The 26,550-nt window shown below is 39.1% G+C and overlaps 1 protein-coding gene across 1 annotated transcript in view; it reads right to left on the reverse strand.

Moving 5' to 3' along the window:
- LOC102534001 (fibrous sheath-interacting protein 2-like) overlaps nucleotides 1-22,210 on the reverse strand; it is a 66,576-nt gene extending 44,366 nt beyond the window's left edge. The window contains exons 1-9 of the mRNA XM_072956352.1: nucleotides 22,034-22,210; nucleotides 17,429-17,559; nucleotides 16,224-16,365; nucleotides 15,462-15,572; nucleotides 14,916-15,036; nucleotides 7,834-7,902; nucleotides 4,027-4,130; nucleotides 2,279-2,324; nucleotides 1,042-1,133 (exon numbers count right to left, since the gene is read on the reverse strand). Of these exons, the coding sequence (XP_072812453.1) occupies nucleotides 1,042-1,133; nucleotides 2,279-2,324; nucleotides 4,027-4,130; nucleotides 7,834-7,902; nucleotides 14,916-15,036; nucleotides 15,462-15,572; nucleotides 16,224-16,365; nucleotides 17,429-17,556 (813 nt within the window). The 5' untranslated portion in view covers nucleotides 17,557-17,559; nucleotides 22,034-22,210. The remainder of the gene's footprint in view (nucleotides 1-1,041; nucleotides 1,134-2,278; nucleotides 2,325-4,026; nucleotides 4,131-7,833; nucleotides 7,903-14,915; nucleotides 15,037-15,461; nucleotides 15,573-16,223; nucleotides 16,366-17,428; nucleotides 17,560-22,033) is intronic.
- Between the last annotated feature and the right edge of the window lie 4,340 nt (nucleotides 22,211-26,550).

Consider the following 26,550-nt stretch of genomic DNA (forward strand, 5'->3'; position numbering starts at 1 on the left):
ACATAGATTTTTAAAAAAATTTTTTCCATTTAATAAGATTATTTTATTTTTGTAAAGAAATTTTAAATACATATAAATTCTGAATTTCAAGTGTTTATTTTACTAAACTAACAAACACTGGCATTTCAGGTGGAAGAGATCAGCCACAATTTAGTATCACTACTGGAGCCGAGGCCTCATCTTTAGGTCCCAAAGCACTTGCAATGGTTGAAGATCTAAAGGACATTTTCCGGACAGAGCAGAGGGGGTAAAGCAGGAAGGCAGGGCTGTATCACGGGAAGAAGGGGCCCATCAGAAGGATGTGGATTTGATTCTTATAACGAACGACAAATTGGCAACCCACAGAGGCGATATATGTTGTGACCAGAGGCTGAACCCTGAATGCCTGTTGCCAATTTCCCACCATCAGATGAGTGACCACTGATCATAAAGGGGATAGAGTGAGGCTGGATGTCTCTGCACAACCCACCAGCACTAGAAGAGAAATGATTCACAAAAGCCCAATTTGTTGCTTCCTCTGCAGGGCACAGGTATCGACCTTGAAGCTCCTAAAGCTCATTATTTGGGAAGCCTATAACCCAAGGGCTAAAGAGGAACATTCAAGTTGTTTCTAGTGAATCTCTATTAAGAATTGAGACAAATATTCACATTTTGGATCCATTTAACATATTTAAAATCTCAGCCTCACCAATTTTCTTTTGCTAGCTTACAACTTGTTACTGATAGTCCCTATCAGTAGCTAACGTCCAGGCCAGCCTTGGGAGCTGGGAAAAGGATGTATTTTTAGTCCCTATACTTAGAGTATGGCAACACTAACATAACTGATGGCTATGAGAGTCAGAAGTCTGAAGTAGCACAGGATTATTTCTGTGAGTCTGCATTTCAGTTTTTATAAAATCTTACTATAGAGTGGTTAATTTCAGGGAACAAAGCTGTTCTTAACTGTCATTTAATGAATAAAACTGTGTTATGCTAATCTTGATCATAACTTCATACTTCGTTTGTTTCATCTATATCTGGGACAAAAGAAACGTTACTTGCCTCTCGATTCGAAATATGCCGTGTAGTGTGTCTATAGACATTTGCTGTTTTAGCAGAAACATCTGGAGCTTGAAGTGAAGTGCTTGTAGTTTCTGGGGGAAAGAAGAGAACCTTTAAATATGAAAAAATGATATAGTTCTTGCTGGGCTGCCATAATGTCTAGAAATACCATAGTCAAGGATGCATTTATTTATAGAAGTTCAGGCAGTATCTCCAAGTATAAGATGCTTTTTTTGAAGTCCCCTACTTACAAGCTTCTAGTGGCTCACCACAGCCCTCTGGGGGACAAGCCTGAACTCCCTAACTTCTGACCCTAAATTACTTCACCAGCATAATCTCCCTCTACTCCCCCACCCTAGAGTGAACTGTTCTGCACTTTATTCAGTAGGCAAAGGGGAACCACCGAGGACTTTTGGGTAGAGAAATTATATGTCCAAAGCTGTATTTCATGAAGATTACATTCACAGCAGGATGTAGGAGAGATTAATAGGAAGAAGAGGAGACTGGAGGCAAATTATTGCAGAACTTAAGGGCATGGGTGGTATGAATGAAAAGGAAGGGAAGCTTATAAGAGAATTTAAGAAGGTAGATTGGACAGAAGGTGGCAACTTTTGGATATAGAATATGAGCAATAGGAAAGATTCAAAGATGACTCAGGTTTTGTGCCTGAATAAAATTAGGAGGAATAGAGAACAGGTTTGGGAGTGACCAGAAGATGATGAATTTGGTTTTGTGCATACTGGATTTGAGGTGCTCGTGGGCCACTCAGGTGGAGATGTCCTAGTACTCTTGGACACTGTGTGCAGGATATGAGTGGGAATATTTTGCAGAGACTAACAGAGACTTAACTAACCTCCAGGCCAGCTCTGGGAGCTAGGAAAAGGATGTATTTTTATGTTTTGGGAGAAAGGATGGCATGAGAGTGTAGAGACCTTCCTGGGGAGAATTCTCTGACAGGGGTTCCCTAACCATAGTATGTCAGGAACTTATATAGGAAGCCACAGCAGAGACTCTAACTTCTCCACAATTTCTTTGCAAATTCCAAAGGGCCTATTCACCCAGGAATCACTCAAAAATGTGGGATACTAATATTTACAATCATGAATACTTTTTATATCTTCCTTTATCAAAATAATCATAGACTTTTATAATCAGGGAAAAAGTATAACTTTGAAAACTATATGACAAAACTAATTATTTAACTGAAAGATATTATAAACACTGTTCATTTTCTTACCTTTGTCATTTAAAGAATATGATGTTCTAATCATTCTTCTATCTTTCTGTATGGTTTAACGTTAAAGAAAAAAACATTAATCACTAATTAGCCTTCTAAAAGAAGCTTTTGCTGACCCTAGAGCAATGAAATTAATACAGTATCTCCCCCTTCCCCCCACCCTCTACCTCTCTCCTAAACTCTGGTCTCAATGCTAACACATATTATCAACCTCTTACTGGGTACCTTTTCCAGGTACCTAAACTTAACTAGTTTAAAATGACACTTATCATGTACCTAGGTACTCCCATTTTTCCAAACTTGCTACTCTGTCTCTCATATTTTGGTTAAAAGCAAAACAATCTATCCAGTGCTCCATTCTAGAAAGCTTAGAGTTGTTCCATTTATTTCAGATAAGGCCAGTCTAATCTGATACAATGCTTATTGAGTATACTGCATGGAACTGACATAAGATATGTAATTCCTGACCTCAAGAAGTTTATCATCCTGTAGAACAGACAAATATGATGGAGTACAATGAGTTCTGAGATAGGAGGTAAGCCTGAGCACCATGGGAGCACAGAGAAAAGACAGCCCACTTCAAGAAAACCTATATACAAAAATTCAATCTTCTCCTTTTCCTCCTCCTCCTCCTCCTTCTTCATCCTCCTCATCATCTCCCTTTCTCTGGATCCAGGCATCTATTGAGTCACTAAATCCTGACATAGTGGATCCAGGCATCTATTGAGTCACATAATCCTGACTCTGAAATATCTTAAATCTGGGCCTCTGGTTCACCCTCATTGTCACTGCCTTTGTTTGGGGCTTTATCATTTTTATCTGACTGTCCCAGTAGACTCAACACTATCTTGTCTTTAGTCTCTTCTATGTATTTATCTCACACACTGCAGCCAGATATCTTCTGAAACCCAAATCATTCTGATTACACATTGCTACTCAAAAACTTGCTATGGTTCCCTACTACTGAGAGAATAAATTCATACTTCAGCAAGGTATACCAAGCTCTGACTTCAACCTACCTTTTTCATTCTCCTCTCCTGCACTGCCCTGGCTTTGCTGGCTTGAACATTCATGCTTTCACTTATCACTTTAAGTCTGTCTGCAACACTCCCTCACTATATGCTCATCATCTGGAAACTTCCCACTCACGTTTTAAGACCTACTTCAATTAAGCCCTCTTTTTATAAAGCTTTTTTAGATTTCTCCAGGTAGGACTATTTTCTAAATCTTCTGTACTTCCACATTGTGAACAAATCAAAACTTTCTTCTCATTTGACTGTAAAGACTTTTGTTTATGTGTGTCTGATCCCTGAATGGTGAGTCCTCAAGAGCAGTGATGATGTCTTTTCCATCTTTGTATGTCACCTACTTTCCCCCTTTTCCCTTCCTTCCAGTTTAGCACAGGACCTGGCCCACAGCAGTTCTCAATAAATGTCAGCTATCATCATCATCATCAAATTATTTGTTAGTTTCTGCTCAACTACATGGCACATTTAGCATGAAGCTGACACAGAACCTTCTCTACCAGGGAGAGGGTCCAGACCTATGTAGAACCCCATTATTTCTTTTTTTAAAATTTTTTTTCTTTTTTTTTAACATTTTTATTGATTTATAATCATTTTACAGTGTTGTGTCATTATTTCTAACCAGTCAGTACCATGCCTGTGAAAGGGCTCTCCTATAGAAAGAAAAGTTAACCAGATAAATGAATGATCATCACGAAGCACCTGGGACATACGATTTTCTACCTTTTGTTCTGTTGTGTTCCTCCGTACATTATGCTGAGAAGGTAATGAAGTTAATGATGCTTTGTCAGAAATCTTTACAGAACTAAACAAATGGTGAGATGGTCCTAAAAGCAAATGAAAGAGAAATCATATTATTTTTGATTTTATTGAATTTGACTTTATTGAGTTATAACTGAAGTACAATAAAGTACGTATATTTAAAATGTAGCATTTGTTCAGTTTTGACATATGTATAAACCTATGAAACCATCACCACAATCAAGATAAACATTTACATCACCCTCAAAAGTTTCCTTGTGCCCCCTTATAGTTCCTCTCTCTACTCCTGTCTCCCAGGCAATCACTGATCTGCTTCACTATAAATTAGTTTGCATTATCTCGAGTTCGCTATAGAAGGAATCAAAGAGGATGTCCTACTCTTTTTTTGGAGGGAGGCATGTGGTTGTCTGGCTTCCTTCATTCAGCATAATTGTTTTGAGATTCATCAATATTGTTGCCTGTATTAATAGTTTACTCCTTTTTATTGCTGACTAATATCTCATGGATGCACTACAGTTTATCCATTTGCCTGCTGAAGGGCATTTGGGTTGTCTCCAGTTTTTTTTAACTATTATGAATAATGTTTCTATGGGCACTGATTTACACGTCTCAATGTGGACATCTATTTTCATTTCTTGTGGGCACATACCTAGGGGTGGAATGACTGAAATCCTTTATGGTAGATGTAAGTTTAACTTAAGCTGCCAAGGTGCCTTCCACAGTGGTTGTACCATTTTACATTCCCACCAGCAATGTCAGAGTTCTAGTTGCATCACATCCTTGCAAATACTTAGTATGGTCAGTTACTTAAATTCTTTGGTTTGTATTTTACTTTGGTTTGTATTTCCCTAATGACTAATAATGTTAAACAGCTTTTCTTGTGCTTATTTGCCATCTGTATGTCTACAGTGAAGTGGTTGTTCATGCCTTTTGCCCATGTTTATTAGGTTGTCACATTACATATATTACATGTTTTCCTATATTTTACATTTTTTACAGTGATCATGCCTTTGATATGTAGGACCTGAGACCATCTTTCATTGCACTTACTTATGGGCCTTGACAGATATGAGACAAGCATTATGCAATAGGGCTATTGTTTAAAAATTTTATTTTTTTTTCATTTTTGACTTTCTAAGTACAAGATCTCTACTCTAGTCTTTCTGCCTGCGGGTGGAGCTAGAAGAAGGGAGGTTAGAATTTTTAATTTTTTTTAATGGGGGTAGGTAATTAGATTGATTGATTTATTATTTTTTTAAACTGAGGTACTAGGACTTGAACCCAGGACCTCATGCATGCTAGGCATGCACTCTACCACAGAACTATACCGTCGTCCCTCCAGGGAGGTTAGAATTTTTAACAGGAGGAATGCCATGACAAATATCCAGGTAATATTCAGCACCTGGCATCCCAAAATACGATGGCATGGCCAAGACAGTATGTCTTGCAAGCCTTGCAGTTCTATCAAGAATTTTCCTAAACTTTATATTCCTTTTTGTGTAGCAACAGCCTGGAATAGTTGGTTCAGAAAATTCTCCTTTAGTGCACTGGAGATACTCTTACCCCATGAATAAGAGTTATCTGGGGTCAGGAAGAAGAAGGAAAGGCCTTAAGGAAAGTTAGGGGGAAAAGTCCACTCCTTCAGCACCTCAGAGATGGTGGGAAAATGGAAAGGTGGTGGGAGAGGCTGGAGAGCAGAGAAACCAGATGGTGCTTCACATTTTCCTAACTTTGGGCCTTGGTTGCTTCAGGTAAGTGAGGTTAACATGGAAAAAAAAGAACTATTGCTCTGCTCTTCATTTAGGACTCTAGGTTTCTTTAGCTAGCCCCCACCCTGGCCTCCTCTTCCTTCTCACCTGGGGCATGGCCCAGAAACTTTGCAGTATAGTGTGGTCAGGCAGAGCAAGGCGCTCTCTGAGGTTTTTTTTCCCCCGAGGTTTTGCTTTCTTTTTTAAAATCTGCTTTACTGGTATATGACATTGACACATAAAATTGTAAGACAGCTAAAGCATACATTGTGGTGATTTGATATAGATGTATACTGTGAAAGGATTCCCCCCATTCAGTTAATTGACACATCCATCAACTCACATATTTATCTTTTGTTGTTGTTGAAAACATTTAAGTTCTACTTTCTTTGCAAACTTCCAATTATACACTACAGTGTTATCAACTAGAGTTACCATATTATACATCAGCTCCTCAGACATTATTCATCTTATAACTGAAAATACGTACCCTTTTACCAACCTCTATTTCCCCTTGAGGTTTTGCTTTCTTAAGCCTCTCTTGGTTCCCATGTGGTATATACATGGCCCAGAAAAGGCTAAGAGTCTAGCTGGGGAGTTTGCCAAGGCGAGTGACTGGTGGAGGTGAGGGGGCTCCACCAGGAGTGTTATGGAGCAGACAGAACTGAACTGAGGTGGAATGGGAAGTCCAGAGGCTTCTACTAAGCCAAGTGAGACCAGACCATGTGTCACTGCACAGATGGCCAACTCCAACTGTGAATGCCAACAGGCCAAGCACTATCTCAGTGGAGACAAGGGCATCTCTCTGGAGACCAGAGGTGGTAGAGGACATTTCATCCAAGCACCCTGACTTTATTCCACCTCCATGAGGTCATGGAAGCCAGCGTTCCCCAAACTTTAACATGCATATAATACACTGGGGGATCTTGTGAAAATGCAGATTTGGATTCAGTAGGCCTGGAGTGGGGCCTGAGAATCTGCATTTCTAATAAGCTCCAAGGTGATGCCCACACTGCTGACATTTAGAGGAGTCAGAGCATAAGCCACACCTCTTGCCCCAGATGTCTAGGCACCATCTTTGGAAAAACAGAATGATGGGGAGGCCCCCTGAAAGTCTGAGCCATTTTGGGGGCCCTGCAAAGGCAGGATCTGGAGCAGTATGTTAGAAAAATCAATGACCGAGCCAGAAAGCCAAAGGAAGGCAGGCACTTAGATCCAGCACATAGTGCTAGATGTGTTAAAAACATGTTAAAGAAGCCCACTCAAGAAGTAGGCTGAAATGTTAAAGTGGCAGCGGATACCACTCAGTTGGGCTGTTCTAAAAGGAACAGGGAAATAAGAGTGGGCGACACTGATGGTGCACTCCACTGCTGCAGAACAATATGGGACACAGTAAAATATTTCTGTTGCCAGTGAAGTGACAAAAGTCACTTTAGGCCTGAAAAGTTCAAAGCCTAAGGGAGGGCCGGGTTTTGAGAGAGAGCATTGGTCAGGGTCAAGGACCTCACTAGGGCCCTAGGGCCCTAGGCTTCAGAAACATCAGTAGCACCTCCAGTGAGCAATTTGCAAGGATGGTTCTCCAGGTGAAACAAATGAGATGCAGGTAACATCTTCCCTAGGAGGCAGAAGTGCTGAGCAAGGTGTGGCAACAGTGGTGGCAGCAGCCAGAGAAGCACAGGCTAAAAAAAATGTCTCGGGATCTTGTAGGGAATGGAAAAGTACAGAAATGAGATCAGGAGCAGGGGCTGTGGAGAGGACAGGGCTCTGCGCTGGGCTTGCAGAGTTGTCAGCTACGAAACGTGGGCTGTCCGGCTCAGTAACACCCATAAGTAATTAGGGAGTCTAATCTGACTCCCTAAGTCAAGAGAGGCTGTAGCATTGTTGGTAAGCATTACTGAAAATCCATCACTTATAACAGGATAGAGGATTTATCTGCATTATAAGCAGAAGAGATCAGTTCCAAATCCAGTCTTTACACAAATTACTATTTTAGTATTTCTAATCATAACATTTCAATTACGTTTTTGTCCTTGGTGTAACTTCTGGTGACTGGCAGTGGCACTCGGTTCCTTGACCTTTGGATAAGGAGCTTAAAAAAACACAGTAAAACATTTATTTTTAATAGTGGAGATGACAAAGTTATTCAAGATAGATTCTATTTATACTTTCATACTCAATAGGAAGAGAGCCATGTCCTGATCTGTATATGGGGTTGTGGAGTAGAGTTGGAGAGGAGGTAGTGGGTCTCACTGGGAGACAACTTTGTACCCCAGGGGACATTTAGAAATGTCTGGAGACATTTTTGGTTGTTACAAATTGGGGAGGGGATTTACTCCTCCTCTAGTGGGTAGAGGCTATGGATGATGCTAAACATACTACAATGCACAGGACAGTCCCCATAACAAAAAATTATCCAGCCCAAAATGCCAGTAGTGGCAAGGCTGAGAAATCCTAGGTTAGATGTGTTGGAGAGGCAGGACAATCACTTATAATATCTTGTTTAGTTAAAGCTATACTTGAGGGGGCAGAGTTGTCTTCTGGCAGAAGTGAAAAACTCTATCCTCCATCCTGCCCAAGGAGAACATGGCTTTTCCTTTGTATGGGGATGCAGACTAGCATAATGACGGTGCTGGAGACCCTGCAGACCACAGTGGCTGTGATGATTCTTGGTTGTGTCTCAGAGCCTGGACGAGGTAACCATATATACAGATCTCATCTGTGAAGAATGTAACTACAGTTCCGGTCTCTAATTATCTAGAAATAGACAAAAGGATTCCAAACTACATGTGTGCAAACTGTGTTCTCATCAGTTATGTGTATCCCTTGGTGTCCGTGTGTAGTAGATGGCCTTGTTACAGTGGGTAAGTCAATTTCATATGTGAAATAGACATCTTCATTCTCCCATCACCTCCATGATACAGTGAACATAAATTCTTTTTCAAAAAGCATTTGACGTGGCCACTGTTTAATATAAGATGCCTACCTGAAACTTTCTTGCTACTGGAAGTAGAAGGTAACGGTTGAAGATGGAGAGAGCAATCTGACTGCTAAAGTGATGTACTCTCCCAGAGGCAGATTACAGTCTCATCTTCTCACTGAACTGAATTCTGAGCTCTTCTTCGTGACTCCTCCTTCATAAACTATTCATTCCTTCCTCCCTCCCACACTGTCTGTTCTTACTGGCTGGTCCTTTTTAAACTTTTGCTTGTATACATTCTCTTCCTTATCTTTTAAAAAAGTCTTTTCTGTACTCCCTTTAAAACTTCTTTTTCACCATTTCTTTTTCTCTCCCTCTCTCCTCCTCTTCTGGCCCCTTCCCTTCCCCACCCTTTTGACTCCTCTCTTTTCTTTCTTTTTACTATTTACTGATCCATTTAAAAAGTTTTTCATTTCTTCTCTTTCCTTTTGTGTACTGACTTTTTACCGGTTTTTCCTTTTTCAGATCAGTTCTATCTATGTATGTGTGTCTGACTATCTATCTATCTACCTACTTATCTACCTACATCTGCCCACCTACTTACCTATTTAATTGCGTAGCTGTCATCAATCTACGTATCTTTGACTCTAGTTATTAACTGACTTCTTTTTAGATTCCCCTTTCTCCTGCTCTGTGCAACTGTCCTTAATTTTCACAGTAGCTCCTCCTTTTAAACTCCTGTGTCTCTGTCATGTTGTCTCTACTTTTTCATTTTGCCATTTTTCCCTAGCCTCGTCCCTTTAAAAATTCTTCACTTTAAAATTCTTTCCTACCTTCTTCCATCCCTCCCCTTTTTCCTTCCTTTCTTCCTCCTTCATCCTTTTCTACTCTCTCTTTTACTTCCACTTTCACTATTTTGTTCTTTTTTTGAACTATATTTTATTTGCTACTCCTTTTAGAACTTAATTCACCTTCTCTTTTTATTATTTTTTGTAGTGGCATTTATTACTGCCTCTTCCTTATTAAACATCTTCATTCTTCTCTTTCTTACCTTCTTCTCTAACACTATCATCTCTGTAGTCTTTTCTTACTCATTCCCCCCCTTTTTAATCTCTCTCAAATTTACTATTGGCTCCTCCTTTTTAAACTCTTCTGCTTGTGAAACATTCTCCTTTTCTTATGTCTCTGACTTTCCTTTTCCCTTTTCTTTTCTTTCTCTCATTCTCCTATTTTTCTCTGTTTTACATATTCTTGTAAATTATTCCATTTTGACGCACCTGCTTTTTCTTTCATATTTCCTCCTTCCTTCATTCTTTCCTTCCCTTATTCCATTTCTTCTTCTCATTCCCTTTCTGTATTTCTCTTTCTCCTCTGTGCCTGTCTGTATGCAGCCTGCCTGCCTTCCTCTCTTCCTGTCCTACCCTAGCCTGCCCTACCCTGTCCTGTCCTGTCCATCTTCCCCCTTTCTTTTACTCTCTACATACTTTCACTTTTCCTTTTCCTTTCTAACTCTTCTCCTCTCTTTCATGTACTTACTTACTTTTTTACTGGGTTCTCTTTTTTAAAAAAGTTCTATCTATCGATCGATTAATCGGTCCATCCATCTATCAATCACCTATCTACGGTTCTATCTATTCATATTTTATATACTTTACTACCTGTCTACATTTCTATCTAGCCGTCAATTCATCCATTCATCTTATGTCACTAATAATTTAACTGACTGTTTTTTTAAATTCGAAGTTGCCTGTCTGGTTTCCTTCCATTTTTCCCTCCCTCCCTTTGTCCCAACTTCTTTTTCTTCCTCCCTTTTCTTCCTGGCTCCTGCTTTTAATTTTTTGTTCTTTTTCTTGCACTTCTTTTTTTCTTTTTACCCTTTTACTGGTACTTCCTTTCATAGTCGGTTCTGTCCATCTGTTTACCTAACTATAAATCATCTATTGGTCTATCAACATTTTAGTTTTTTAAAAAAATGATTATTACTTCTAATCTTTAAATCTCTTTCACTTCCAGACAGTTGTACTTGATTTTCTTACTGGCTCCTCTTTTTCCAAACATTCTCATGCTCACCTTTAATCTCTTTTCTTTTCCTTCTTATACCAACTTGTACTTTTTCTTTCCTCTCACTCACTTTTTTATATCTCCTCTTCCTTCCTTTCTGTACGTCTCTTTCACTATGTTTCCTTCACTGTCTTTCTTTTTTTCCTTTTCCTGACTACCCCCTATCCTTCCTCTTCTCTCTCCTTCCTGCCTGCCTTCCATTCTTCTTCTACTCTTTTTACTGGCTCCTCTTAAACTTTTCATTTCTCCTCTCTTTTTGACTCTGTCTTTTTTTGTGCTGTCTTTACTGTTGGCTTCTTTTTAAAGCCCATTCTGTCTATCTCTGCGTATCTTCATCATCTATCTGTCATCCTTATTTTACTGTATTTTTTTTTACTGAATTTTGCTTTTTAAATGTCTATCTCTGCAATATGTTCACAATTCGACTTCATTTTGTAGTGCGCGCCTCCTTTTTAAACTTTTTTCTCACTTTCACATTCTCTTTTTATTTTTTTCCTACTCATCCCTTTTACACTTTTAGCCTTTCTTTCTAGCATTCCTTCCTCCCTTTCCTCCCCACCCCCTCCCTTTCTCTAGGACTCCTGGTGACTTTCTCTCACTCTTTCTGGCTTTTCTGTCTTCTTTGCCTGCAGGCCTGCGTGCATTTTTCCTCCCTCCTTCCTTCTCCTCTCTCTTTCCTTCCTCTCTCCCATTCTTCCCACCTTCCCTCCGGCCTTTCTCTTCTTTCCTTTGTCCTTCATTACGTTTTTCCTTCTTATATTTCTCCCTCTAAGGGTCCTCCTCCCTCTCTCCCAACCCCCTCACTCCCCCTTCCTACTCCTACTCTCATCTTACTGCCTCCAGTTTTTAAACTCCTTTCTTTCCTTCTCTTTGTAACTCTTTTTTTGTATTATCTTTTTTACTGGCTTTTTTTTTACAGTCCTATTATCTAGCTATCAAATCATTTGTCCTCATGTTACTGTATTCTTTTATTGGCTTTTCCATTGTAAATGGACCTCAATAGCACACAAAATTTGATTTGATTTGCTTACTGGCTCCATTTTTAAAAATTTGTCTTTCCTCTTTTTCCCCCCCTTTCTTTTTGTCTTGTCATTTTTAGTTCATATCTATCTATCTATCTATCTATCTATCTATCTATCTATCTATCTATCACCTATCTTTATTTCACTGTATTTTTAAACTGACTGACTTTTTTACCCTCTCCCCCACTATATTTGATTTTACTTTATAAACTTTTTTCTTCCATCTTTCACCTCTCTTTTCTAACTTTCTATCTTTTTTGTCCTAGCTTTTTTTGTAGGCTTTTCCTCTATGGAGTCTCATCTACATACCTATCTAGGTATCAATCATCTCCATCTTTCTTCTAACTCTTTTTTAGTGACTTTTCAAAACTTCCCCCACCCATATCATACTTGATTTTCTTACTTGCTCCTCATTTTCAATTCTCTCTCCCCTTTTACTCTTTTGCACTGTTTTGTCTTGTCCCCTGTTTGTTTTATTCCATATGTCCAAGTGTTTTACTTGCTCTTTCACTTTGTTTGATCTCTTTGCTTTCCTTCCCTCCTTCATCTCTCTAGCCTGTTCCTCACTTCCTTCCTCCCTCCTTCCTCCCTCCCTTCTGCTTTAAAAATTTTTTAATTTATATTTTATTGCTTTCCTCCTGCTTTTTAAAAAAACTCACTTTTTATGGGATCTGCCTCAAACTTTCATCTGTCTGTCTGTCTATCTATCACCCATGATGTTTATTTTACAGTCTCTTTCTCCCTCAAGTCTTTTAAAACTGCCCCCATGTCCCCAGTTGGGGGCTGCTTTTCAAGCTGCTCTCTTCCACAATCACATTCCCTTTTCTTTTTTCTCTTCTTTTTTCCTACTGCCACAACCTTTTAAAACTTCCCTTTTTTTTTCTTTTTCGGGTTTTATTCTCTTCATCTTTCACTCACTTTCATCCTGTTCCTTTCTGTTTCGTCTTCCTTCCTTCCTTGCCCCGTTCCCCCTCCCCAGTCTCTCTTCCTCAGGTGCTTCTCCATCCCCCCACTGTTCTTTCCCCCCTGCCCCTACTCTCCCCTCTCTTTACTCACTTTTTATGGGCTCCTCTTCTTAAACTTTTCTTCCTTCTTTCTCTCTTTCTCTCATCTGCCATCTTGTTTTGTACTTTTGTTTTTTCCTAGCTTATCCTTTTTAAAGTTGGCTTTCTCTCGCTCTTATTTTACATGTTTTTTTACTGACTCCTTTACAAGTCTCTCTCACACAATCATATTCCCTCTTTTTCTATCTTACTTTTCCATACTGACTCATCCTTTTAAAAAACTTTTTTCCTTCCTGCCTTTCCTTCTCTATTCCCTTTTGCCTTTTCTTTCCCTCTCTTTTCCTGCCTGCAAGCCAGCCTTCCTCCCATCCTTCCGCCCTATTTTATTCTCTTTTCACAGGCTTCTCTTTCCAAACTGTCTTTTTCCCTTCTCCTTCTAACTCTCCTCTCCTTCTATCTTTTTTGTCCTGCCTTTTTACTGGCTCCTGTCTTGTAACCTCATCTTATTTATCTGTATTCTCTTTGTTCTTTCTATCTCTCTTTCACTGTCCCTCCTTTCTTTCTTCCATGGTTTCTTTCTGTATTTTCCTGTACTGCCTTTCTTACTGGCTATTGGCTCTTCTTTTTGAAGTATGTTCACATTTTCTTCCTCCCTTCTCTCTTCTCTCTCTCATTTAACAGTCCTGTCCTTTGTAACCTTTTAGATCTCTCTTTCCTTATAGTACTATTCTTTTTTTCCTCTCCCTTTTGCTCGGTCTCTATTTCTCCACTTTTCATTTCACTCTTTGCTTTTTCTCTTTTTCTTTCTTTTTTGTTTTATTTCCATATTTTCTTTCACTGCCTCCTTTTTAATATTTTCTTTTTTTTACCTATTCTCCCCTCCTACTGTGTCCTATCTTCCTTTTATCTTCATTGTACTGCTTTTTCATTCAGTCTCTATTGTACTGCTTTCTGTTACTGGCTTCTCCTTTTCAAAGTCTCTCTCTTTATTTAAGTGTCTTACTTCACTAAATTCTCATTTTTTTCCCTCTCTCTCTGCCACTGCCCTCCTCCTCCAAATTGTATCTGATCTTCTTACTGGCACCTCTTTTTCAAATTCTTCTCTCACTTTCACATTCTTTCTTTTTCTTTATTTTACTTTTTCCTACTGACTCATCCTTTTTAAACTTCTTTCTTCTCTTTCTCCCTCCCGCCTCTCTGTTCCTGTATTTTTGTATGTCTTTTTCTCGCTCCCTTTCTTTCACTCTCTCTCTTTTCTTTGTCTCTTTGCCTTTCTTCCTCCTACTCCTTGTCTCTTTCTGTCTCTTGTTTCTTTGCCTTTGTCTTCCTTCCCCTCCTTCATCCTGTGGGTGTCTGTGTGTGTTTTCTTACTACCTTCTTCTGCTCAATATTTTTTCTCTCATTCATTCTCCTCCTCCATTTCATTCCTTCTGTATCATCTTTTCTTACTGCCTCTTTCTTTCAAATCTTTTTGTTCTTTCTTTTTAGTTCTGTCTCTTGCTTAGTATAATTTAAAATCTCTCTTATCTATGTTAAAAAAACTTTCTTCCTCTTAGTAGCTTCCTTTGTTCTGTAAAATTTTCTTACTGAACCTCAGTTAAAATTTTTCTTCTATTTTTTTCTATATTTTCTTTCATTGTCTCCCTCTTTGTTTCAGTCTAATTATTATTATTATTGTTATTATTATTATTATTGTAATCTTACTGCATCCTCTATCTTACTGGCTCCTTTCCTCTCTGTATATAGCTCTGTCTCTTTCTTATTTTTTTTTGTACTGTGTCCTCTTACTGGATCCTTTTTAAACTTCTAGAAAAGGCTCCTGTCTACTGAGTCACTTTATAGTGGTGTTTAATTTGTTATCATGTCTATAATATAATAATATTGAGTATATGTATGTGTGCCTACATTCTGTACAACTTGAGCTGTCACCGGAAAGTGCCTTACACAGTCCCTGGCACAGGTGAGCTTCTAGAATTTCCCTTTGCAAAGGCCTCATGAACTCACTGTGTAAGCACATAAGGGGTTTACAAAGCCACCAATATTTGACATACAGTAATGCATCTTCTACTTAGCTACTTTGTCTTTTATTGTCACTCACCTTTTGTTTCATCTTCATCTTTGTCTTCAAACATACTTCCCTCTGATCCTTCTCTCTGAAGGTCATTCCTTTGCATTTTTCGTAAATGATAAGCGATTTTTTTCTCTAGAAGTGTTTGTTTCTAAAAACGTTAAAAATATATTTAACATATTTAAAAATTAAATATCAACTTGCCATTGGAAATGCAAAACAGACATTTCAAAGATGACGGTATATCTGAAGGGAGCCCTCATTCCTGTCTTGAGATTTCTAAAGTCATAATGAGTACAAAGCTAGGAAGGTAATAAGGGTAAGTTCCCTTTTGTTGTCTAGCATGAAGAATATATTTTAATAACTGGATCCAATTTAATTCATAGCCCACTTTCTGGAGACTGGTCCCATTTCAGAGCAGCCTTTGAAGTTTAGGTTCAGACCAGACTACATCTCTCCATCAATAGCTATCTTTGTGAGTTTAGGACACTTCTGAAAAATCACACTTTCAAATATCAAACCTGGCAAAAGCCTTTCCTCAAAATAGCCCAAGTTATTGGTCAAAGCTCACTCTACCTTCTGGTGGGCTGCTTCTCTGACTTTTTGACGTTGTTCCTCAACTCTTGCTTCTCTTTTTACTTCTTCTCCAATCTTTGCCAGAAGTAACATTTCTTTCATTTTCCATTCCTAAGGAGCACAATATTATGGTAGTCAGCAGGGGTTCTCTTTCATAATCTTTGTTTTTGGTCAATAAGCAAATTAGGTCAAACCAAGGGCCTTAGAGAAATGTGGACAACCATAATGAAAATCTTTCATTGGTTTTAGAATGGGCTTATCTCACTGCTTTTTATTGGGAATATATTGGTGGATGTACTGGAATGGCAAAAGGAAGTTATTTTGTTATTGGAAACTCAATTCAAGTTGAGTTTACAATAACAATAAGCCTGGCTCCAAAGATAGCTCTAAAAAGATGCTGGCAAGAGGGTTCTCTCTTATGGAGTTGGTGGGGGGGCAGTTATTGTAATCTGATACCCTTAAGTGTATTTTGACAGAGAACCTAAACAAATAGCCTTGTCTGAATTTTGAGGAGTGGGAATACAGACACGATTCTTTCATTAGAGTTAAATTCTAAAACTTAAAGAGCAGATGAGATGTGACTGTACTGTGATAGATATATAATTTGTGGTATCAGTCTCACTATATTAAGCAAAAGCTTGTTTGTTTATTTTTCAGACCTGAAATAATGTCAGTTAATATGATGAGACTGCTAAAAATGTTTATAAGTAAAACAACCATATACAATTTCCCTATCAATATTTAAAATTTAGTGTTTCTCACCTGTTCAATTTGTCTACGGAGACTAAGTTTTCTTCTAATGTTATCCTGATGTCTTTTTTCTTCTTTCTTCATCGGGTGTATGCTCTGCTTTTCAGCCGTGTGCTCAGCCTTGTTTAATTCCCTACGAATCATATCTAAATATCTATGTAAAAGCGCAAATATAAGGGAAGATAAATTGGGTGTTTCCCATATGATGGTACTACCTATTCTGATATTCCCAAACCACCTTCTGGGTTGCTTTTTATTCCCTGAACTACAGGAAAGGTTGTCAGGGACCTCTAAGCAAGCCTGGTCCACCAACTCACCATGCTATACTCATTTTATTAGATTCTCTGTTATTGTGGCTGGGACAACAGCAAAATGTAGAGCAGAGTGATTAAAAGCATTTTACACAGGAATTATTCATAAATCAGGAGTTTTAGGAACATGAGTTTCCAAAGACAGCTGAAATCAACTTAAGGACTGACTTCAAAAAATAAGCAGATTTGAATTTCCTTTAAAAATAAGTGGGTACTGGCCTCTCTGTAATTCCCAAGTCCTTGAACAACCTCTCATGTATAGACAGGTCTGCAGACCGCTAAATCATGGCATATCATGGCATGATTCCATGGAATGTAAGACCCAGGTGACGGGGAACTGGACCTCACCCTTGATAAAGGAGGAAGAGAAGGAACTATAATTCATCTCTTTGCTTCCTGAGGTATTGGCTTGGCCTCTGAATGGTAACATTGAAATGTGTGTGGGTAAGAGCTGAATGAACACACACAGTTGCTTGGGGAATAACACCTGTTTATATTAGCGTCAGATGACATTATAGCAACTCTCTCTCTTTGACCTTGCAGTAATTTCCTTAAACTCAAGTTTGAAATGTGCTAAAGACACCTTCTTTCCCTCTAAAGACTATGGACATGGGTTTCCCAAGCTCAGGGATTTGTAACTTGGAATTCTTCTTCAGTGTGTCTTACCTCTTGGCTCCTAGTGATTCCAGTTTCTCAGGTAGAAACTCTCCTCCCTAGCCATGGTACCAAGGTTCCCAATCCCTGTTACCTCTCAGTCTACTTTCCTTTCTCTCCATATTGAAGACTACAGGGGGTTAAATAATGTCTAATACTTTTTTCTTCCTGCTTTTAATTATTTCTAGTACTTTTACAACTTTCTGGGATCCATAATATGTCTGCAAAAATATGCATTAACTTCGGTCATACCTCTGCTTTATTAACAGCTCTTGGTCTGGAGTTGATTGTGTATTTTCCTGTAACAGCCAATCTTGGAACTGTGTATTGTCATAGGCTCTCTTGGTATCACACAATTTGTTTACTTGTTTCTCAGTCATTTTCTGAGAGAAAAAAAATAAAGTTTTTATATTGGCCAGAAATAACCCTGTCCTTTGATATATCTTCTTATATTTAGGGCTTGGTAAACTTTCTGTAGTTTACAAATGGTTAATTCTATTAACCTGCATTTAAGCCTAGTGTGGCTCCACTCCAGACAAGGAAAATTTCTCTCTGTGAGTGAAAGGCAAAAGTCTCATTTTTATCTCATAGATCCCTAGAGATATTTTTCGATTTGTTACCATAATACTTCTAGGGCAGAATATTATAAGAAAATATTTGGTAGAGGACAAAATCTTTCTTCCAGACCCTACATAAAAACTTTCCTACAGGCCTCAAATAAAAGAAATTTATTTAACTTACTTGTTCTCTTATACAGTTTCTTTCAAAGTCTAATTTTAAACTGGTCAGATATTGCCTGTACTTATTCAATTCCTTTAAGGTACATATGACTGACCTATAAAAATAAAAAACCAAACCAAATACAGAAATAGAAAGTTGTAACAATCATGAAACTTTCCAGAGAAAAGAGTCATAAGAACATCCATTTTAGTAACAATTTTGGGATCGAGGGTAATGATAATACATTCTGATAATAATTTAGAAGGCAATATTGTGCTACAGTGGCTGTAACACCAGGAAATTTCTATCTAATAATATTACTTCAATAATACGGTTCACATTATAATCAGGAATTTACTATTCCCAATGAATTTGTTATTAAAATGCCAGTATAATAATGATGTTTAACTTTCAGAAGAATTTATTCTATCAAGCTGTATTCTGCTAGGTTTCCATTTTGTCTTTAGTCTTCTCAAAGGGTACAGGAAATATTCCTTGACAGGTATACAGTGCCATTATTACTTTCAGAGCCAAAGGAAAGGCACTATAATGTAGCTGGGAGAAAATACATAAATAAATGTGTATGTGTATGTCTTTACATATTCAAATCATTTAATGCTTTTATTTTGCTTTTATCAAAGAGAAAAGGTCAAGTGAGAATAAGCAATTTTGTTTAGAAACAGCTGCCTGATTTCTCTTTACCTAAATACTAAGTAATTCATTGAATTTTCTGTTGGCTATCCTTTATTGGTCAATTAAAAGCTGACACAGGCTCCCAGTGAAGTACAGAAGCAAGTGTCCAACAAGTCCACAGGTTTTTGCTGGTTAACAGGAAGCAGGCATCAACCTACCTATCTTATTATTGCTAGTGATGTGGCCACCTTTCTTTAATCTCCTCAGGATAGCTTTTCGCCTGTAGTATGCTTTTAAATGTGGATCATGCAGGCTTTTATAGCTAGGTTCCAGGAGTTGACAATAAGGATAAGTCAGGTTAAAATTTTAAGAACGTTGATAAAGCTGCAAACATACAGATTCAAAAGTATTACATATGTAAAAGGAATGCAGCCACACTTTAAACCTCAGTTTGTTGAAACGATAAGGCTGTTCATTGGAAATAAAACATGCAAGCAGAATCTGAGGTGAGGAAATAAAGACAATGGGCTGATTTGGGTAAATCTAACAGAGCTGCCTTTAGGTTGGAAGTGGCAGCCGCACCCTCAGTCCCATTCCTGGACACTGAGTGTGGCCCTAAGAGTTCTTGCAAGGATATTAAACATGAGCAAAGGGGCCTGATGTGTTCTAGCTTTGTTTTTCCATTTAAAAGTTTCTTTTGTAAGTTTCTGACTGCTTGATTGATGCCAGCCTCTTGTGTCTCTCAAGAGACCTATATCAGGAAGCTGGACTCCCTGACTACCAATGCTTCCTTAAAATGGCAAAGAAAGACATCCTTCTGGGCCATGTTTTAATTTACAGTGAAACTAGACAGAAAGCCCATATCTTTCCTAGAAGGGAAACAATTAACAATGATGGCAATTGAAACAATGCTGCAATTAGCAGGTTGATTATTGCTCTTCTTTTAGATGTTGACTTTTGTTGGTGATGGCATGTGTTAAGCAAACCTTGGATACCGACCTATCAAGAAAGAACAAATCCATTCATTAAAGCCAGGGTAAGCTTTCTATTGTCAGTCAAAATAATTGGTTTCCCTAAACTGAAGAATCTGTCTATTATATCATCACTACCTGCCAGAGGGAGATCATAGGGGAGACTTTTAAAAGTATGTAAATTGTTCTTTTCACTTCACATGGTATCTTTTCTTGAAAGCAAAATGTCTAGGTTAATTGACAAGATATTTACTATTAACTTTACAATAAAACCAATTTAAGGAGTTTGTGAAGAGGTGCTACCCAAGTATAGTATACTAATAAGGAAGTCAATTTATAGATAAATTATTTGAGAATAAGTTTATTATCAAAATGTTGAAGTACAGGATCAGTTGTCAGGTTTCGATTAATGCATAACTAGACAGATACAGTACATTGTTATATTTTAATCTCATTGAAAACAAGACTGTAGAATACTATAATTTCCCTCCCACTTGCATTCAAAACAATATGAAAGAACTTTAAATTCCCTGTTTCTGCTAAAATGGTCTGCAGTTAAGGAAGCAGCAAGGTCAGGTGAAGTAGTGTGGCCCATGAATCAGGGAACGATGGTTCTGGTCTGAATTCTGCCACTATCTACCTGTGACCTTGGAGCAATCATAGCATTACCTTACAAGGTAGTCATGAGGGTAAAGTCAGTTAAAGAAAAAAAACTAAGTGTGTAAATATAAAGTCTTACTTCCTCGAGGAGACCTTGCTAAAAGACAAAGAGGGATTCCACTAAGTTAGTCTTCAGGGGAGTTGAATGTAGTACCTGATCATGATTAAATGCATTTGGGGGGAATCAATACAATATAGAGAAAATCAGTATAATTAAGTATGAAAAAAACTGGAAATAAGAAGTCGCTAACAATGAGTGTATATGTCCATGTATGACTGAAAAATTGTGCTGAACACTGGAATTTGACACAACATTGTAAAATGATTATAAATCAATAAAAAACGTTAAAAATATTAAAAAAGAAGAAGTAGCTAACAAGTGAATAACAGAGGAACAGAATTGAAATATGGCAAACAGGAGATATCTGAGGAAGAAACCAACAGAGAGAGCTACAGTTACAAACTAAAAAGGAGTGTTATTACTAGTAGTGAAATAAGTTTTGAGTATGTTTTAGGAAAGCTAATTTGTGGAAGTGTAACTCAGTCAATTTCTGTGAGTTGGCATATATTTAGTAGAACATTGGTTTTGAAAATAGAAATCATATTGTTTTTCAGCAATAAAACTTTAAAAATCATATATATTAGACAAGTATCAAAAATACCAAGGAGCCCCTAGTCATCCCTTATGACACCAGAGAGTGGAAGGGTAAGGATGTCATAATTATTCCTGTAGAATCTTTTGCTATTGTGATCAAAGCACACACTCAACCAGAAAGTTCTGAACCTCCTTCAGGCTTGACCTAAAGCTAAGGACACGGTGGGGAGTGTTAGGCAGAGGACTTAAAATGTCTAAGAATGTGAGTGCAGCACCCTTAACCACTAACAGTACTTCCAGTGCTGAGAGAAACTGCTTATACTGCAGACCAAGGGCATTGTAAAAGGAAAGATGAGACAATTGGAAGTTGGGACACCTGGGAAAGATTTCATACAATAGCTCTTGAAAGATGGCTCAGCTTGAAGGTTGAGAAGGAGAGGAGAGTGCATGACACTTTTCAGAAGCCAGATGGACAAAGGGACAGAAGTAGGAATTAGCATGGTATGTGTGGATAGGCAGAAAAGATCCCAACCTTTAGAAGCTGAGCCTCGGCGGAAGATAAGGATGAACTGGGTGGCTGAAGCCTATCATGGGGTTTTCTATCATTAAAGTGAGGGTCAGACACTGAACACCAACTCATTTAACTTCACTTGGTGCATGAAACTGAAGTTGACTCAGAGCAAAATCATAACAGTGTTTCAAGTTTAATAGCAAGCTTAAAATGGTCAAGAAAATCACTTACGTACTATTACAACAGTTTACCTTTTCACTTAAATTTGTAGTATAAAATATATTATTACTTTCTGGGATAACAGGCACCTGGCCCCAAGAGGGAGATCCAATAGATGAGAGGCTCCGACCTCTGGAATGGATTTTTTGTTTGTTTTGCGAGCTCTATCAGATACAATTAGAAAGTCTGTCTTTTTCCCTAGAACTACTTTTAGTTTAGACCAATCAACGTAAACTTCAATGGGCTAATACCCCCCAATAAACCAAAGAATCCTACACTCAGGCTTGGAAGAACCCGCCCTGCCGACAACCCAGAAGGCCTCCCAGTTCCCCCGGGATCACCAACCCATCTCTGGGTCCTGTTCAAAGCTAGTCCCGGCCAGAGGCGGCTCTAGTTACTGCCAGGTGCGGGAGCCGGAAGCTGAGTGTCAAGGACCCGCCGGGTCCTCTGCTGAAACCTCCTCCTCTTCCGTCTGCCCGCCTTCCTTCCCCTCCGAGACGCAGCCCGGGAGCCCGGAGGGAGAGGACAGTGGGCTGGCCGCTACTCACGGAGTCGCACGGCTTCCTGTCGGCAGTTACGCTGCAGGAGGCCGCCTTAGCGGCGGAGGCTTCGGCAGTCTTGCAGAAGTTCCTGCGGTACCGACCCAAGGCCACCCGTTAGCCCCCAGGGGACCGGGGGATGGGGTCCGGCAAGCCGTCTTCGCTTCCGCTGTTCACACACGCCTTTCCGGCTCTACGCCCACATCAAGTCTGGGCCGCCCAGCTGGTGGTCGCCCGGGTAACGCGTCCCCAGGCCACGCCCCTCACAATGCTGCCTTTCTGGATGCAGCACTGACGTCCTCAAAGGGCGCCTCCCCAATGGGCGTCGCCTTCAGGGGAAGGGAGGGGGCGCTGTGACCACGTAGGCAGCCGCCTGACTTTCTGGCGCAGGCGCAGGCGCAGGACTGAAGCCTCGCAGTTTAAGCGCCTTAGACCCGGGAAAGTGATCGAAAGCCCTGGTGTAACAGGCCCATAGTTGAGATTACCAATCTCTGAATTCAGCACCGCATCATTTAAATTAAACCAGAATGGGGATGGGGAGGAATAAATTGGGAGTTCGAGATTAGCAAATACAAACTACTATATATAAAATAAACAAGGTCCTACTGTATAGCACAGGAAACTCTATTCAATACCTTATAATAGCCTATAATGGAAAAGAATATGAAAAGGAATATATACATATGTTGACTGAAATAAATATACAGCCTAAAAATTGAGTTATGTTTTATTTGGCGGACATTTCTGAGGGCTCGAGCCCCTTTGAGCCCAGGATGACAGCCTCTCTGATCGCTCTGAGGGACTGCTCTGAAGAGGTAGGGGAGAAGCTACGCTATATAGGAGTTTTACAACAAAGACTAGGTAGTTGGAACATCAAAAGATTACTCGTTAACTAAACCCCCCCCCAGATATCTCAAGTTAAAGAATTTAGCGCTTTTCTGTGAATGGGAGGAAGCAAACATTTGGACTCCTTGAATTCATTCCTTTGACAAGCACCTAGCTATGTAGGGCCAGTGTCCTGTCCTTTCTTGTTCTGAGTCCCCTCATGGCGCACCATTGTGAGTGGCTGCAGAGGCTGGGCTGCAGGCTTGTCTTCACTGGGAGGTGGCGGCAGCCATTGGTGACTTGATGGCGTCAGCATTCTTTGTTTAGTGATGTGGTTTGCAGTATTTTCGTTCACACATATGTAACCGAATCACTATGCTGTACACCAGCAATTAACATGACATTGTGAATCAACTATACCTCAAAAAAAGAGAAAAAAAAACCGTAAATTAAACCAGAATGTATCAAGCTTGGTCAGTGGGTAGCTGCCTGTAATTCTTCTAATTCTTCCTGACACCCAAGAAGTTATGATCCTGTTCAACACATGCCTACAAGTAATTGTGTAGCTTGCACTAGGGCCAGAGGCCAGGCTTTACACATCTGCCCCCTTTATAGTCACTGTGACCCCCCACCTCCAGGTCCCATTTAGGACACACTGGTTTTTCCAGGATTCAGTGCTGTTTTCCTCTGTCTTTCTTTTTCCTATTTTGTTCTCTTCATATCTCTGGCCTCCTCGTTCTCCCTTTCTCTTTCTTCTGTTTATTTATTTCTACCATCTCATTAGATTAGCCAACATGTATCTGCTCTGTGCCAGACACTGTGCTGCATGCTGAGGATATAATAGTGAATAAAACATAGTCCCTGCTGCCTGGGAGCTCACTAGATAGTAAATACATTAAGAGCTGAGACTGCACTGGAATTCTCAGGAGTTTGTACTTTGTCTCCATGTTCTTTTATGCATCTTTTTATTGTGCTAAAAATGCAGAACATAAAATTTACCATCATAACCACTTTTATGTGTACAGTAGTGTTAAGTATATTCACATTGTTATGCAACAGATCTCCAGAACTTTTCATCTTGCAAAACTGAAACTCTGTACCCATTAAACAAGTCTCCTTTCCTCCCTTCCACCCAGCCCCTGGTAACCACCATTCTGTTTTCTGTTTCTGTGAATTGTACTACTTCAGATACCTTATATAAATGATATAAGTGAAATCAAGGAGTATTTGTCTTTCTGTGATTGGCTTATTTCACTTAGTGTAATGTCTTCAAGATTCACACATATTGTAGCATGTGGTATGATGTCTTCCCTTTTTAAAGCTGAATAATATTTTATATGTATATATCACATTTTCTTTATCCATTCAACTATTAATGGACATTTAGGTTGCTTCCACCTCTTGGCTATTATGAATAGTGCTACTATGAACATGGGTGTGCAAATGACTCTTTGAGACCCTACTTCAAAAATTTTTGGATGTATACCTAGAAGTGGGATTGCTAGATAATATGGTAATTCTATTTTTAATTTTTGGAAGAATCTCTACTGTTTTCCATAGTGGCCACACCATTTTACAATCCCACCAACAGTACACAAGGTTTCAATTTCTTCACATCCTTGCCAACACTTGTTATAATCTTTCTTTCTTTTCTTTTTTTTTGGATAGGAGCTCTCCTAATTGGTATGAAGTGATATCTTGTAGTTTTGATTTGCATTTCTCTGATGGTTAGTGATGTTGAGCATCTTTTCATATGCTTATTGGCCATTTGTTGTCTCCATGTTTTGGTCTACTTCTTTGTTATCTCTTGGTCATTTAGTAACAATACCTACCACCTATTGAGAACGTAATTTCACGTGTTATGCTAAACCTTACCTCATTTAATCTTCACGACAACTCCATCTATATTTACTCCATCTCTATAGATGAAGACTTCGTTCACAATGGCAGTGGCTAATATGTGATGGAGCTGAGATTTGAATCCAAGTTAGCAGACTCCAAAAGACGTATTCTTAATCAATACACTGTACTCTTTCACGTGTTCTTGTTTTAACTCCATGTATATGATTACAACTCCTGCATTTAAAACTGTAGCCTGGTTGTAGACACTACTGCGAGCCAAACATCTCTACATGGATATCTGACAAGCATTTGAAATGGCCATACTCAAAACTCAACTCAACCTCCCCTCACTGAAACAGAGTAAAACAAAGGCCTCATTATTCTTCCTATATTTCCTCTCTCTGTGACTGGAGCCTGTTCTACCCAAGCCAGAAACCAGAGAATGCTCCTAGATGCCTCTCTTTCCCTACAACCTTGACATTCAATCCATGTCTAAGTCCTACTGTTTTTACCTCCTAAATATTTCCTGTATTTCTCCCCTCCTTGCCACTTTTCCTACCACTGCTCCATTTAAGCCACTCATCACTTCTTGTCCACACCATTATCACAGCCTCCTAATATCTCCCACCTTTCACCTCTCTAATTCATCTTTCATTCCGCCACAAAGTGATTTTTCTAAATTGCCAACTGATCATGTTTCTCCCCTGCTTAAAACCCCTAATGACCATAAGGAAGAACGAAAACAAAAGCCTTTGTGACTTGGTCCCTGTCTACATCTCCAAGACACTATTGGACTCAAGTTTAATTAGGTCCCATTTATTTTTGTTTTTGTTTCCTTTGCCTTAGGAGTCAGACCCCCCCCAATACTGCTATGATTTATGCCAAAGGGTGTTCTACCTATGTACAATGCCTATTTTCTATCCAAAAGGGTCTATTAGGCACCACTTGACATCTTTCTAGGGTCTTCGCAAATAATCTTACAGTTACACTTAATCTTTGTTGGCTTGGAAAGTTAGAAATGTGAAACAATTTTATTTTTTGACCCAGAAAATCCTGGCTCTTCTATATTTCATCTAAAATTCTGTTTGCAAATTCTGCTAAGCTTGCCCTCTCTTTCCGTACATTATGACGTGCAGCTAAATGTCAAATGACACTATCAACATTCTGCATGATTAGACATTCTCTTTAGCTAGATACACAAGTTCGTTAGGTACATTTTTTCCATCTTCCAAGTTACTGCAGGTGACACTTTTGCCAATTGTTTTGCTACTACATGACATGGGATGTTATTTTCCAACCTCCTACTGCAGTTTCCTCACCACTTTTAGAGCTTCTACTTTGTTCACCAATTTCCCAGCCTTTACTAACATTTTCCTTGCTGCTTTTCTAGTCTCCAGCCAACACTCAGTCCCAAAGTTAATGCACCCGTTTTAGTTTTTTTTTTCCTTACAATAGCACGTTACTTCTGAGTACCAATTTCAGTGGTCTAATATGGCATTACTCAGGTATGTGTGGCCTTGGTTATGGAGGTTGTAATAGCTGGAATGTCTGGGCCCCTCTCTCCACATGTCCTCTTATCCTCCTTCAGGGTTCAGCCAGAGAAGCGGCAGAGCCAGTCTATGTTTTATGAAATAAAGACCTTTAAAAGTAGGCATTGGGCCTTACACAACTTTGGAAGATTTGGAGAGTCAGAAGATCTGAGAAACTGTCACTAAGCAACCATGCAGAAGTGCTGGCATGGGTAGACAAATAGGAGTTTCAGGGACATCTGAGAAGTTAAACATGTTTAGTCAGTGAATTGCAACAGTGAAGGGGCCATTGGTGAGGAGGTTGAAGGAAAGCTGGAGCTTCTGGGCCAC

Source organism: Vicugna pacos, chromosome X, assembly GCF_048564905.1.
Source record: "Vicugna pacos chromosome X, VicPac4, whole genome shotgun sequence".
In the NCBI taxonomy this organism is placed as follows: domain Eukaryota; kingdom Metazoa; phylum Chordata; class Mammalia; order Artiodactyla; family Camelidae; genus Vicugna; species Vicugna pacos.